The following is a 16,796-nucleotide window of genomic DNA, read 5'->3' as shown; positions in this document are numbered from 1 at the left end:
TGTCCGTGACAACTCTCAAACACCTTCCTGATTAACAGTAGCTAGTTTAAAGCCCATCCTTGTGTAAGGATAGGACTGCTTTTTTCCTCCCAATGCATTACTTTGCACTCTTCTCTATCAAATTTTGTAAGTGATTTTAATCAACAGATCTTTCTGAAATGGATGAGAGTCAGTTTTAGATTTCTGTATCCTAAATAATCTCATATAATCTCCCACACTATTCTTCATCCCTTTTTCCAGATTCTTTAGGTATATCCAGAACAAAGGACACAGCAGGAACATTACTGGCAACCTCTTCCTATTATGAAAACTGATTATTTATTCCTAGTTTGATTTCACATATTTTAACTACTTGCTAATCATTTACTAATTCCTGGAAGACAGAGGATCTTTCTTCCTGAAGAGTCCTAGCAAGTCAAAAATCATTTGGGAATTCATGTATAATGCACCGATTGGATCATCATCAGATATATATTTATCCTTCAAATAACACCAGTAAATTTGGAAGATATAACTTTTCTGACAATCATGTTATCCACTGTTTGAAATGTCATTTAATAGCCCTTACATATCCTATTCATATCCTATTGACTTAATTGCTGAGGCTCTGAATTTTATTCCTGTCAGAAAATACTCCTTGTAATTGGACTTTCATATAGTCCAACAGGTGTAATGCGTAAGGCTTCCTAAATACTTTCTTCTTTTGCCTCCATTTGTGATCTCAGTTCACCAGCTCCAACTGGCACCCCAGCCAACAGGCTGACTTTTTTTATTTGCAAGTCCTGCAATCGCAGGTGGTGGGCAGTCTGCAGAGACCCTACCCGCAGAGATGCTGCTGGAGGTGACAACTCTTCATGGGCATCTCTTTGCAACACAAAATGCATGTACATCTCTCAAGATGTTGGTTGGTTACTCTGCTGCACAGCTATAAGTAGGGTAAGCATTTACATGTATCCCTTGTCATGTTAAATTGTTAGCGTTGTTCTTTGCATGATTTTGGCCTGGGTCAACCCAAAGAATGCTTTGGGGGACTTGGAAGGTGCATGGACTAGGTACAATTCCCATTACTCAGTCCGCATCTGGCCATGCTCTTTGTTTTGGAGGTCAAAACAGCTTCAGACAACTATGCTTCACATAGGTGAAAGTGATCCCATACCAATTGGCTTCAGAGTCAGACATTAATCTCTTACCTGCTTCATTTACTAGCGCAGGCATAGTCATAGATCTGCTAGATGGCTAGTAACCTCTGTTAGAGAAACAGCTGAAAACAATAAAACTTAAAGCCACACCAGCTTAATTTAGAGAGTAACATCTAACTACAGCACTGAAGTAAGGCACTGCAGATTTACAGGCAAGTACATGGCAGGATAAGGAAGACCACTCTACAGCTGAGAGGAATAAAGATAAATCAATATTAATACAGCTCAGATTGCTAGAAAAAATCATATGCTTTAGAGCTTGTTACTTAAAGATTCACTTTGAACTTTGCAAATTATTTACTTAAAACGCCTTCCATGGCTCCTCAGCCAGCTCCTCCTCTCCTTAGCCTTCTCCCTCAGCTTTGAAGCAAAGTTTAGAGGCCTCTAAACAGATCTAGAAGTAGGGCATAATGGGTTTGATTAACTTTTAGAGAGGCTGTTGAGTGCACTGTCAGATAACTTCCAAAAATTCATAGCTACTGTAGGCTTTACATGTCTCTGTATAACATCTCTTACAATAAATGCATGTAGATCTAGGACATCGTCATGTTCATTAACAGGAAAGTTTAATTTTTAACTACCCTGATAGTTACTTGAAATATACACTGGAAACAGCTCAGAATACAGAAGTGGCATTTATACTCATTTTTCAGAGCAAGTCTGTATCTTACAGAACCCCAGAAGCTGTGCTGGGATTTCCTTCATTTACAACCACAAATAAGGGAAGTACAAACTTGTATGGCTGGATAAAGTTTACAATAATTAAAAGTCATCACAGCCCCTGCATCAGGAAAATAGAAACCAACATCAAATTACATCAGTTATTTCTAGGAGAGAAAGATCAGGCCTTCTCAGTTCCCCTCTAGAATATATCTGAATTTCCTGCAACAATGTATTCTGAACCAGTAAAACAGAGAAAAGGAAGCAAAGTGTATACATTGACTTTTTTACTGATTTAAAAGATAACAAAAATGAGACGGGGAAAAAAAAAAGGTTCGTATTCAAGTGGTAAGACCAGAAATCAAGATGATGGCACTGTTGTTGCTTTTCTTACTCCTACCCATTACGAACAAGCTTATTATAAAAAAAGACAAATTATTATATAAATTGAAAAGCTGCATAAAAATAGCTTTCCTATTACATTTCATTTTTAGGACAGTATACCAACCTTAGAATGCAAAAGCAAGCAATATATAAGGTCCCATTTGCTGTCAGAAAGGAAGTTGATCGCAAGATCTCAGGTAGCAGTTTGTGCAAATAATAGTCAAGTTTTCGTTTCCTGAGAATAGCTGCAATCTGAGGGTGGAGAGAAGAAAAAAAAAGGCGGGGGGACAAACTTTAATTCGGTTAGGCTCTTTTGCACATTGTAAAGAAAAATAAAAAAGGAAAAGGAGACATGCCCATTTAAGTAGTAAATCAAAGCCTCTTAAATTTGCTGGTTTTATGAACAATACCACAAAGATTTCCTTTGAGCTTGTTCCAGCTGTTACAATATTTATACCAGGAAACACATCAAGCAATCCTAAATGGGAAGTATAGGAGGATTTTTATTACCTTGTTACCATTGGCCATGATAGTCAGAAACTTTGTCTGCCAGATATCAGAACTTTTAAGATGTAATAAATTTACACTGTTTTGTCTTCCAGGCAATTGGACTATCACATAATTAAGGTCAGAATATCACTAAAGTAATCCAAATACACAGTGTCTATGAAGTGAAGACGTATTTCTAAAGGTTCTCGATTCCAATTAACCAACTGCAAGTCCTCCAAAAAACTGTCACCATCTGCTGGAAGAACACCACATTCCTGACAAATTTTATAGAAATGGTATGTTATCTCTAAAAAACTGCCTAAAGCAGAACACAGTCTGGATCTAAAAAATAAATGTTCTTTTTCGTTAGTTTAATGCATGTCCCATGTTTTATAAAGAACAGTTACTTAACGACTCAAACGCTGAAGGTTCTCAGAGTCTTTTTTGTCCACAGAAATTCTGCAACTACCTCATGGGAAGGTGTAGAGAACCAGGCTCTTCTCAGAGGTGCACGGGGTAAGACAAGAGGCAACAGACAAGTTCAAATATGAGAAAGTCAGATTAGACCTAAGGAACAAAAATTTTCACTTGAGGGTGGCTGAATATTGGAGCAGGTTGCCCAAAGTGACTGTGGACTTTCCATCACTGGAGATCCTCAAAACTCAACTGCAAAAGGCCCCAAGCAACCTGATCCCACTGGCCCTGCTTTGAGCAGGAGGCTGGGACTACACGGCCTCCCAAGGTCCCTCCAACCTGTGTGCTCCTATGACTCCATGAAATTATACTTTGGGTGCACCATGAGACAGATTTTATTGTTTTTTCTTTTTAACAGCATTATCATCTTTATCTGCACTGATCTCCCAGGGAGTCTCAAAACTGGCAGGAGTTTTCGATCAATGCTTAGAATTAGAGAAGTTCCAAACAGCATGAGCTTCACACTGCTGGTGCTGATGAGAACAACAAAAGATGTCCTGTCAAATCGGTACTGGCAACACATCTCAAAGCCTCGGTTCCTCAATTTAAAAACACGGGGGAGGGAGCTGTTCTTCTGAAACACTGTCCACTCATACTGAATAGCAAGTAGATGTTTTAGATTCAGAGATGGGCTGAGGATTCTGCTAAAACTAACCACAGGAAAGTTCTGCCAAAATCTGTTTCCAAAATGAAGCTTGAACTAAGGATTAAGGAGAAATACATGCAGGAACAGACTTCTGAAAACAGATTTACACATTACTTAATCAAGTGTCAAGACTGCTTAAACCATAATGGATTAGGTAATAATGCAATCCAGATAATCTTCCTGTTGAAGGAAAGTCTTAATGTAGTCTAAACACCAGATCACTAGTTGCTACCTCCTCAGCTATTTCTAGCCTACTGTACGAAGGTCATGAACATTTGGAACAAAATAACAGTTTTTTTGTTTTAAGAACACAGACCTTACACCTGAAGTGTGAAGCCTTGCTTCCCCAGAGTAAAGTGTCAGAAGTATAGCAGGAAAAGACCAGTATCTTATAAATTAACATCAAATCAAAGTAAAAAATTTATTTCTGTAGCTTCTCCAACAAGTTTTAGACTAATATAAATTTCTGCTTTCCCTTCTCTTTACTATTCTACTCCCAAGTGAAAAATAGAAAAGAACCAGGAACAACGACACACAAATCAGTCCAAAGAAACAATGCTCACGATAACTGAACAAGCTGTATGTGTAAGGAGCTTGATGCATGCCCACAAAAAAAAAAAAAAAAAGCTCATCATTTTCAAAGTGTTTTATAAATATCAACTAAGCTAAGTATTGTGTACAGCTGAAAACAGGCAAGAGCAGCCTATGGAGCAGGCTCCCCTCCTCTCCTCCACCACCAATGGTGTGATTACATGGATAAAATACCAGAGATACTTCTGGACACCACCTTGTTCTCCCTTTCAGTTCCACACACTTCACAAAAGTACTGTTAAAGTTAAGGTTGGCAAGACAGAAAGATTATGAAATCTGTCAGACTGCCGCGGTTCATGGTTCCCACCGGGATACTTTTCACTCAAGCGAGCGGGGAGGACACTGAAGAAGGCCAAATTCTTACAACAAATGCACTGCTCAAGGCTTAGCAGCGGACATCGGTAGCAGATAGCAGCATGGAAGGAGAGGACATCAGGACATCCAGTAGATACTTCCCTGGCAAACTATTAATCTCCATGAAGATGCTAACAGATGTAGCAGAAGGTCTGTAAGTTACCTGTGACTCCCTGTAGAGTCAGACAGACCGAAACGAACATCTCATTGACATTAGGGTCTCAGCTCTCCAGCTACAAAAGGAGCACATGAATCCTAGGACACCTTTATTTAGGCACCTCAGGGTGGTCTGTATCAGGACCTCAGTAAAAAGTTAGCTTGGGGTGTTATTCACTACAAGAATGAAGGACTGCAATTCTGATTCAGCTCACTGATCCAAACAGTTGACTATCGTGTATGCAGGAACAGCCAAACCAGCTCTGCACCTCCCATTATTCCTGTCACCCTTCTCTGTAATTTCTTAGCTTCACTCTTTTTGAGACGGAGTGGCAAGAATTTTACAAAATAAAACTCTTCAGTGCTTACAAATTATTGTAGATTTTCAGCGTTAATAAGATAGCTCGGCATGTCCGCAACACGAGTGGAGCACTGCTGTGTGAGATAATGCCACAAGTGTTTGCTGCTATATGAAACCCAGACACGATGCTGCCTCCCCTCAATCTCACGCTGCCCGTGCCACCTCACCTCACCTCACCTCCTCACCCACGGGTTTAGCTGTAATCCAGGGAACAGAAGCAACACACTCCTCACACCACTGTAAGGCCATGATTTCAGAAGAGAGAAAAGCACAATCCACTTCCAGTGCAGCCTCTCCCTCTACTTCATTTCTGAAGCCATGGTGTTTCTCCTGCCTATCACCCTTTATGAGGAGAAGGCTGCCCAAAAACTGTCTGGAACCAGGGAGACTCCACCAAATGCCAGTGGATTAAGGCACAGGTTTCACTTATTCGTGACTTGTCCTGGCAGATCACAGCAGTGCAGCCTTACCTACCCCAGGGTGAAGAACCTCCAGCATCTCCTTTGACTAACAGGGGCTTAGGAACACTCCAGATCTGCTGCAACTTCCTACCTTAGTTTTCCATAAAACACTTGAGTCACTCTTAAAATCTCTTCTTTTCAAGGCACCCAACAACCTGGCCCTAGGATATTTAGAAGGACTACGCAACTCTCTGGGATAAAGACGGTCATTAACAACTCCACCCTTCAATGGAACTTACATTTAACCAAGACAACCCTTCCCTGTACAGCACCACCTCCCCTTTCTAAAAAAATAAAATTAAAAAAAAAAAAAAATCAGTAAGACTGTGGAATAAAGTTTCACAGATACTAAGAGCTATCACTGACTGCTTTCCATTCCAGATAGAAGGCACATGGCTTTCACTTCTCATTTACATATATACTGTATATCATCCATTTAAAAAAAAAAAAATGACAAAACTGTAAAATCAAAATGTCACCCTGTACACACATCTCTCTAGGGAAGAGACTACAAAGGGAATAAAAGACCTCATGTAACCAGTGTTCACCATATATCCAATACACCATAAAAACTCTATCACATAAACCAATACGCTTGTCACTGACATTTAAAGTAACAACTAGAGAGTGGCGCTTTCTCAGGTAGATTTGCTCCCTGCAGGTAAAGAATATTCAAGTTTGAAATACTTACCCAACGTTAAAGATTTATTTATTCATCAAGAAAAATTCCAACCCTATCAAGAATTAAGCATTTGAGCCAGGGCAGAGTATAACCACTCCTTGTAAGTTAATTTGCAAGAATTCCAAGATACCTGGAAAGTAATAAAGAAAACCCACATTTCAAAAACTAAAACTGATGTTCTCCTCTCACCACAATTTAAGGTTTCTTACACTATTATGTTTTATGCACTAAAAAGAAACTTTAAGCAGTAGTACAGTCTGCAGATGCAGTCTTTATTTCGCCTATATAAGCATTAAACAGAGACTTTGGTACTCATTATCCACAGCCCATACCAACAGCTGAGCTGTTTGCCTGTAACAGCCTTTGCAGCCCTTCCTGCAATTTAACTCCACTTTCTTCTCTCTCAAAACCAGCAGATGACAGCCAAACCTGCCAGCCTGACTTACAGCAAAAATATTTGCCCCAAACACGACCAGTTTGGTACTAAGAATGTGGTCAGGTAAAGCCTCTTGAATAAGACAAGTCAAGCATAGGGGAGAGAACATGTCCTTTCCACACCTGAAGACTAATCCAGCACTGCCCAGTGTCCCATTATGACCTGTGGGATAACTGAAAATGGAAAGCCTCTGACTTATTTTTTTAAGAAAAATAACCCCTTTCCTCACTTCTGCACACAACTGTTTAAAACTTGAAGCCCAAAATTCAATTATGCTTTAATGCAGGCCTGGCCGTTTTAGAAGGCCTTTGAAGGCAACCCCACACCCTCATTACTTGGTATCAAAGGGAATGAACAGCAGGATAAATACATGACAGCAAAAGACATAACCACAAACCTGCCCTCCAAAATCCTTGAGTATGGGAGCACCATAATGATTCCCTAAACAGCTGATTATCTTTTATGCACCTAGCCCAGACTGGAAGATTTCTCCTTCTCCTGTTCATCAACCCAATGTAAACTGACCACAGATTTACTCTCCAATGGTAATCACCCCATTTACCCTACAGTTTAAAACCAGCTCTGATTTAATTCTCACTAAACCAATTTGGCTATTACCATCTTGAAATAGATAGAAAACGTTCATATATATGAAAACGTATTTAATTTATTTTAAAAAAATGCTATGAAATTATATTTAGCATAGTTGGAAAAACGATGAGAGAGAGGCTACTACTTCTCCAAGACTGTTTTTATGTGAATAGAAATGAGGCTAGAAGAAACGTGGTTTTTATGTACAGTACAACAGAGAGGGGAGTTGGAAGAAGGACATCACCCCTCAAATCAAATGCAAACACCCTTGAAGTAATACATCCAAAAAAAAAAAAAAAGTAATGCATCACAAGCAGCGTGGCCAGCAGGGCGAGGGAGGGGATTCTGCCCCTCTGCTCCGCTCTGGTGAGATCCCACCTGGAGCCCTGTGTCCAGCTCTGGCGTCCTCAGCACGGGAAGGACATGGACCTGTTGGAGCGGGGCCAGAGGAGGCCACAAAAGTGATCAGAGGGATGGAGCACCTCTGCTATGAGGAAAGGCTGAGAGAGCTGGGGTTGTTCAGCCTGGAGAAGAGAAGGCTGCGGGGAGACCTTATTGCGGCCTTCCAGTACTTGAAGGGGGCTCATGAGAAAGATGTGGACAGACTTTTTAGTAGGGTCTATTGCGATAGGACAAGGGGTAATGGTTTTAAACTAAAAGAGGGTAGATTGAGACTAGGTAAAAAGAAGAAATTTATTATGCTGAGGGTGGTGAAACACTGGCACAGGTTGCCCAGAGAGGTGGGAGATGCTACATCCCTGGGAACACTGAAGGTCAGGTTGGAGGGGGCTCTGAGCAACGTGATCTGGTTGAAGATGTCCCTCCCAATTGCAGGGGGTTGGACTAGATGACCTTTAAGTGTCCCCTCCAACTCAAACCATTCTATGATTCTGTAATACTCTAGTCACTTTAAGAATAAACATCACTAATGATTTGAACTCTAAGGCCTACTGTACTTTATGTCTGAAGTATTAAAAAAAAAGCTTGCTCAGTAAAAATAAATAGACAAAATATTTTCTAGCATCAACTACAGAATTCACACAACTGCATTTTAACTCTCCAACATGAAAACATAATTATGAAAAATCAGTCCCCCAGATTCAGGATACCATCAGTTTGTGGGAGAGTATTACTGAAGGCCTTTCTTTTTTTAATTCAGTCTTCATATACAAGTTTTAAGCCCTATAGAACAAAGAAATCAGAATTTATTTATTCTGTCTTAACCATGGAAAGAATACATGCACTTCCAACACCATCCTTAGAACATGGCTACATAGCCTAGGGCAAGACTTTGAGGTAGGCTATCAATGTGTTGCAGTGGAAAAGGCACATGAGACTCAACAACAAGCTTTCCCAGGATCAGAGGCACCAGTCAGGACTGATTATTTTAACGATGTGTCATGTAACGCCTACAAGTAATCATCACCCAACCGCAATAACCTGAGCTTCACCCCCAGTATCCTCAGCCTTCACCTACGTCCCTGAACTACAGATTCTACAGGATGCACTGCATTTGACTTAATGACTGTGCTAATTGGCTGACCAATGCACACAGTCTGACAGGTTACGTGGCAGGCTAAAAAACCACAGACCTTGCACCAACCCTGTCGTTGTGTGTACAACACCATTTTTTCTCTCCCTCCTCCACCAAACCACCATTTCCTAAGTTTGTACAAAATGTATGTCTTTAAGAACATTACCTCTCCATCAAATTTTAGTGAAATTAGCCAATGCATACAGCACCGATTGATGGAAACTGAAAAAAAGCACTATCATCTCTCTCTCTTTCCTTCACAATATCCAACTAAAATCAAGCATATCATAACAAACTTTTGTTTTTAAAAAAAAGAAAAACAACAAAAAAGGAGGAAAAAAAAGCTACAGAAATATTCTGACACCTAGCCAAATCTCCAGGAAGGCAGCGTTCAATGACATTTATAAGAGTGACTATCTGGCACATTTAGGCACCTTTAAAATGTAAATTTAGAGATGATCAATAATGCTGTGTGGATGGTTTATATAATACATACACTGCAAATCACTAAAAAGCCAAGGAAAACTGTATAACTTAAGACACCTGTGCGTGCTAAAAGTGAAGCAATCCCCAGTATTTAAACCAGTTAAGAAAATACCTCAGGTTACTCAAGCAACAGGCAGAGCTAGACTAATGTTGGATTTCTTTCATAATTATGTTCAATTATTTATATGTTCTTTTATAACCATTTGCAATTTTGTATGAACTTTACAAGAACATTATTCTTCTGCTTTATAAAAATTATTTTTAAGCTCTTTGGAATAACTTAATCTCAAAATGCCCTCAGGTAACACTTGGGTTTTGAAAGACACTTGTTCAAATCAGCAATTTTTGTCATATGCCTCCTCTTAAACATCCAGATTTGCTGTTCTTCAATTAGCTGGTCTCTCCCCGATTTCACAGATTACAAAACCTAGCTTCCAGATTTTTTCATTTCATAAGTCAGTTCCCGCAATACCCTGAGGAAGAGAGTGTGCCTCCTGCTCTCTGACTTCCTCTGTCCCTTGGAAGATGTTATATGAGGATCATTGTCAGGGGGCTGGGTTGTTTTGGTTTGGCTTTTTTAAAATTTTCCATATCATCCACCCAACTAAAAAAAGAAGTGAACAGTACCCATGTACTCTTTGAATGACATCTAAATTACCTTCAATCCTGGCATCACTCTCATTCCATGACAACTTATCTTTGCCACTTGTTGCCCTTGTACTTAAATGAGTTGAGGGCTATTTTTCATTCCCCTTGAAATGTCTAACTCGGTATAATTTTCAATGATTTTCTTCCTACCCGAAATTCTCGCACTCTACTGTACAGCTGTACCAACTTAAGTGAACAGATTTACATCTCCTTGATAAACAGTCCCTTTAATGATTTTTGCTCGTTCCCAGTATTTGTAGTGTCTTTACCAAGATCTTTGCTCAGTCAGTCAAGGCTGGGGCTTTCCCTGGTTTCCACCATTACTGCAATGCAGGCTCCAGGTCACTCCTTGCATCTTTGAGCATAAATTCTTCAGTCTACCTGAATTCATTAACTGATTCTTTTAAAATTCTCAGTATCTCAGCAACAGACTATTTTTGTTCATTTTCAATTTATGAAAGAATTTTACTGGTCTGGCCCGAAAGCCACTTGAACAGAGCCGAATGATCACAGCCTGGAACGAAGACGTCACAGCCAGGTTCTTTCCTTAGTAACATTTAAGCTAATTTTAGTCATATTTAACCCAGCTTTCAGAAGAATCTAAAGGCAAGAACACACTGACCTACATGTCATTCATAACACAGCAGAGCGATACAGGACACTACACAGCACTAAGATGATCAGGTATCCCAACACAACGCAATCACACACCACCACCACAGCAACTCCAGCAACTCCTGACAGAAGGGAGTTTCTTGATGGCCCACCCCAGAGATCCAAGCTGACATAAAGAAGCATATTCAAGGGTAACACTAACATCCTTCTTAGTCTCCCCACCCTACTTCCAAATACACAATGGTTTGCAGCACAAGAACAGAAAACACATTGTAATATACCCAGCAATTCTGGACTATTTCAGAATACAATCTGGCCAGTACAGCCTTCTCGCACGCCTCAAAAAGATGACACATGATGACCATGTCTATGCTGGCAGATAAGACAGGATCTGTTTTAGCGTTAGCCGGCTCCCCAGCTTTGCTCAGGACCAGTCCAAACAGCTCTCCTCAACAGAAACCGCACGTGAAGCGAGCCTGAAGCAGCAGGAGCACGGCTGGTGTGCACCATCTTTGGGGCCGACCTCTGGCCCGACCCGACAGCAACGCACATACAGCCAGGAAAGCGATGCGACACTCACACTTCATTCTACATCACCTCGATCTCTGGCTGGTGATTCTGTCTTATATCCAACAGTTTTCAAAATAATTCATTAGCGCAATAATTAAGTTTGTTCTTGTTATTACCTCTAGTCAATCAGTGATTTATGTGTGAAGAGAGCTGCCAGCTGCCATGTGCATGACTACCGGGCCCATGCTGTACTCGTACCAATGTCCCTCTCACGTTTATACAGGAAGAAAAAACACCTTATACTTGTACACCTGCTAATAGCATTTGTATCGTTAACAATATTATATACAATGCTGTCCTAGGGAGCTTACAAAGTAAATCATGCAGATTAAGAGAAAGAATATGGACACTGAGGGGTCAAAGAGGGTCTGGGAAGACAGCAGCACTGGAATCCTAAGTAGGAAAAAAACACTTTTGACAGAGAAAGAGAAAGAAGCAATTGGCATCTAAGAACCTGAAGGCTATTACAAGCACAGGAGGAAGCAGCTATAGCACAAGTACGAAAACTATTACGAATGAGACCCAAATGAGTACGAAAAGAGCATCAAAAGTGAGACCAAAATAAGTATGAAAGGGGTATGAGAAGAAATTACATGAAAGAAATCAATAAAATACAGCAAGCCCCAAGAATCATTAAAAAGTGTACTGGAATAGCAGACACAGGTTACACCCGTTCTGCTAAATACTGGGCTGAACCATCCCCCAGTCCAGAGGACCCGCTGGCATCCACGCTGCTGGAGGCCTGGTGCTCCTCTCCTCCATGCCAGCAGATCTGTCTTGGAGAGAGGCGTTTGGAGTAAACCAACAGTCAGTGTGAACCACCAAGGGGCCAGTGCTCAAGCTGTTCCCTGCCTGTGTCATTGAGCAGCAGAGGCACGCCAGGTGAAGGAAGGGCAGCAGATGTAGGGTGGGAAGGAGCCGGTGCTGGGGAGGAAGGGCAGGAGAGGTGTTGGTGGGGAGGGGAAGGCCTGTGTTTGAGAAGGGAAGGGCAGGACAGAAGTTAGGTCAGAAATGCAGGGAGGGAGCCTGGCTTAAATTAAGTGAAGAAAACAGATGATCAAAGTAGGAGAAAGAAAAGGTGAAAGACACGAATGACTCTTGTCATCCTACAGGCAAAAAGTCAGAATTAGCTTAACTGCAAAGCAGCAAACAGATGATTTTTACCTTATTTAGATTAAATGTTACCACTAGATCCAATTACCTTGATATACTTCATACTAACAACTAAGCATACTCACCTACTGCAAAACGTGCACCATCATCAAACAAGTGCCTAAAGCCTACAAACCCCCAGGAAACAGAGGACTTTGCTCTAACGCATGTGATGCATGGCAGATTTCCCATGCGAACTCAACAGAAATCCCGGGAAACAGAAGCTGAGACAATTCAAATCCAATACTCCAGCCTCTCATTTCCCCTTCTCCAGCTTTATGCAGTTTCCCTGTGAAATCATTCTTTTCTCCCCACCTCTGTGAATTTCTAGAAGTCTGAATTCTTCAACTTTGAAAATACAAGATTACACCTTCACATTTTCTTTAGCCTTGACTAATCAAAAACAGAAGTATAGCTAGAATAAAGTACAACAAACTCTGATGAAGGACTTTTTCAGTAAAGTTTTCTTAAGATATCAAGACAGGCAGTGTTTTAAAAAGTGTAATTATAAGGTTTATGGGAAATTGTTTGAGGTTTCTTTCCAGGGTATAGCTGTTAAGCAATTTTTAACTTTTTTCTTTCCTTTTTTTTTTTTTTAAAGTGGGTCTCAGAAGACTTATGCATTGGGGCACTTGGTTTGTGAAATACAAGCAGTCTTAATTATGAAATAGGCATTCCCATCAGCCACTTTGTATGGGGAGGGACAATTCAATTTAGTTATAAAACCTACTTTTGCTAAAGCACTCAATTTGTACTGGAGCAAAAATAAAGGCAGTAGAAGTATGATCTCTGAAGATTATATTTTTTCCAACTTCAAAAAATACTCAAGTACAGTTGTTTTGAAAAAAAAAAAAACAAAAACAAAAACAAAAAACAGTACAGCACTACTTAAAAGCAAAGACTCTTCAAAGCCATTTACTGAAAACCAGTATTTTACTCATCAAATACTAGCACCACTTAATTTGGCTCCGTCAGTCTCCCATTGACTGAAGAGCAGCATTTAAGAAATGTGGGGTGTAGATGTTACAAGTTTGGACTCTGGATTATAACTGTCCCTAACCATGTTCTCTCCCAGAACGACCTCTGGCAATTTATTCTCATCTATTCATTCTCATTCATTTCCACACAAGCTTTTGTGAAAGGAAACTCTTTCATCTAGTTTCCTTCATTATTAGCTTCTGGTAACAGGAGGAACAAACAAGCAGAAGGCATTTTACAGGCTTGACATAAAAAATGAAATGCAATTTTTTTGTTGCTGAGCTGTACAAAGGACTGGGACTAAGCAGTACCAGAAACATGCTGAACATACACTGATATAAAGATAAAATAACTTAAGTTCATCCCCTTATGTGAATCTCAGAATACAGAACAGGACTGAACATTTGTACTGTCCAACTGTGATATTTCATTTACAAATACAAGGTTTTCAAGCACAGCTTTAAGTCCAGCAAAGAATGACATTAGCGATAACTCTCTTAATTCAGAAGTGTTCTTTCCCTGCCAACCTACTTAACGTGCAAGGCTTCTGCTTCCTCCTCGGCAGTCCCCACTGCACCCTTTCACTCTTTACCTTATGCGGGCTCTGGTGCTCATCAAACCCTGGTTAATAAACCAAGTCAATTCATGAATGCAGCTGAAAATTACCCCAGCTAAAAGCAGGGTAGTAACCTCTTCTGAGTTAGTGAATGAATCAAATCTGCTCAAGGAGAGATAAGGTCCAAGACCCCACAAAGAAAGGAGTATACTTATGTATCTGGGAGCAAAGTCAGGCAAGTGCTTCCTCCCTCTTTAGGTAGCAGCAAGATTTTAGAGCAGCTCAGCTTTACATTACTCTGATAAGTCAAGTTAAACACTGTCAACAAAAAAACCCACTAAAATTAAAAACTGTAAAGAAGGCAGCATAAAAACTGATGCAGATGTTTTGCGGTACAGCGTGACATTGGTTGAGAAGGTTCCCACCCCCCTTGGATTTGTGACAAGACATAACTGTTCATGGGGCCACATTGTAAAATAGATCAGGAAAACATTTTGCATTTTGGGGTTTGATTTTCCTTTCAAAGAAATAAAAAAGGGGGAGCTTTTCCCCTAACCCATAACTGCACATCTGAGTGAACCATAACATAGCTATGAGCAGGAATCTCTTCACCAGGCTTGGCTGCTGGAGAACTCTGATATAATTACAGAACTGTTTAAGCTGCTTTATCCTTACAGAACCTGACAGATCACCACTACACCTCTCATGGCTTATTTCAGGCCCATTCTCTGCTGGTACAAGTATTCATGCTCCCACACAGCAAACTGGATCAGAAAACAGATACAAAGAAAAAATTACTGGGGAGGGGAGGAGGAGAGGGAATGTTCTTCTCTGTCGTAGTTTCCTGATCCAGCTCACTGTATGCTCACACAAACAGCTGCCACTTCTGCTTGTGTCAGTTCAGAGTGAAAATGTTCAGTCAGACATGACAACTCCTTAGGTCCACCCTGCTACCAGTTACTCATTTTTTTTTATCGTGTAATTGGATGTTGTCACAATTTTCACTCAAGGAACACTTCAATAGGAGCTTAAACAAATTATGCCAGGACTGCTGCAATCCCACTCCTTCCCTTCTCTTTATTACATATCTTGATAATTTTGTTGGACCAGCACTGGTAGAGAGTTGAAAATACAGGCTCAATGACTTGTTTTTCTTTCTCTATGACTTAGCTTGAGGCCAGCTCACTACTCAATCCTCCAAGCACCACTACAGGAGAAACACAGAGATGGGGACAGAAGGAAGTGCTCACCTGCAGCGATCCCAGCTTAGATCAGCTTTCAGAATATGTTTATACAGATGGATGCAAACAGATCCCGACTCCTCTACCTACACCCTAATTTGCTGGAAGCAAGCCAGCTGCAGCTGAGGTGACATAACCAAGTCTAACTGTACGCTCAACCTAAGATGCCTCACCTGTAGGATACTCTCTGAATACTTAGCCTTAATGTATTTTTTTAGCCTTGTTTCATTGTACAATGGAACTTCCTTGATCCTAAGGCACTGATTACCAAGGTGTCACCAACAGTAATACACATGTGCTCTTGCTACTGCCAAAGATACAATGCTAGCCTCTCAGACAAATACTAAGTCTTTTATTCAGGCACCATGGGTACTGCAAAATGACGGAAATATGATGTTCAGACTGTGCCCATGCCCTCCTACCCCACCAGCTTCACCCCCCTCACAGCATCTGTTATGCCACCAGACCCCACCACCCCCCATGCCCTTCTCTTCCCCTCCGAGGGCCGGATTCACCACACTCCTCCTCTTCTGCCCCTGCCCCCTCAAGCATCAGGCTCTCCCCCCATACACCCCTTACCTCAAGCCGAGCTGCCTCCACCACACCACCTCTCTCCCTCAGCATCAGACTCCCCCCAGAACATCTTTTTTGCTTTTCTGCCCCACACCCCAGGGTCAGACTGGCCCGACACCTCTCCTGCCCTCCCTCTCCCCACAGACTCCTCTCCCCCTACCCCAGACCCCCCTCCCTCCCTCGATATGCCTCCTGCCCTTCCCCCTACCCCAGACTCCCCTCCCTCCCTCGATATGCCTCCTGCCCTTCCCCCTACCCCAGACTCCCCTCCCTCGATATGCCTCCTGCCCTTCCCCCCCACCCCAGGCCAGACCCCCCCCCCCCGCCCTGTGCCCTCCCCAAACGCCCCTCACGCCCTTTCCCCTCACCTCAGGCCAGGCTTCCCCCCCATATCCCTTCCACCTTTCCCTCCCACCCCAGCCCAGGCTCCCCCCCGCCCTGATACCCTTCATGCCCTTCCACCCAAAACCAAGGCCCGGCTTCCCCCTCTCGGATACCACTCACGCCCCCCCATGACCCTCATGCCCTCGCCCCCCCGCCCCCAGACCAGACCCCCCCTCACGCCCCAGGCCAGGCTCTCCCCCCGCAGACCCACCAGGTAGAGGGTGCCGTAGATGCGGAGGGACTCGGCCAGGGCCCCCTGCGTGATGTGCAGGACGGCCCGGCCGCACCGCGGGTGCCAGGTGTGCCCGACCTCGTAGCAGCTGTGGGGGATGGATTTGCTCAGCGCCGCCATCTTTGCCGCGCGCGCGCGGGGACGGGGGACGGGGTGGGGGGCGCGCGCGCGGCCGCCGCGTCTCCGCCGATGCAGGAGAAAGGTCGCGCGGGGCGCTGGCGGCGGCGGGGTTACTCGCGGGCAGCCTCGCGCTCTCTCCCCGCCCCCCTCCCCTCCGCGCGGCTCGCGTGAGGCCCGCAGCCAATCGGCGGCGGCCGCCGGCGGGCGGGGGCGGGGTGGCGCG

General features: G+C 42.5%; 1 protein-coding gene across 1 annotated transcript in view; it reads right to left on the bottom strand.

Moving 5' to 3' along the window:
* The window catches only part of TMEM135 (transmembrane protein 135), a gene marked incomplete at both ends in the record, with an annotated part of 183,680 nt that extends 167,107 nt beyond the window's left edge, over positions 1 to 16,573 (bottom strand). Inside the window, 2 exons of the mRNA XM_082337150.1 lie at positions 2,368 to 2,495; positions 16,433 to 16,573. Coding sequence (XP_082193276.1) covers positions 2,368 to 2,495; positions 16,433 to 16,573 — 269 coding nt within the window. The remainder of the gene's footprint in view (positions 1 to 2,367; positions 2,496 to 16,432) is intronic.
* Between the last annotated feature and the right edge of the window lie 223 nt (positions 16,574 to 16,796).

This window comes from Platalea leucorodia, assembly GCF_965183815.1.
Source record: "Platalea leucorodia genome assembly, chromosome: 2".
In the NCBI taxonomy this organism is placed as follows: domain Eukaryota; kingdom Metazoa; phylum Chordata; class Aves; order Pelecaniformes; family Threskiornithidae; genus Platalea; species Platalea leucorodia.
Note: the sequence above shows the minus strand (reverse complement) of the source record. Positions and strands in the feature narration are given on the sequence as shown.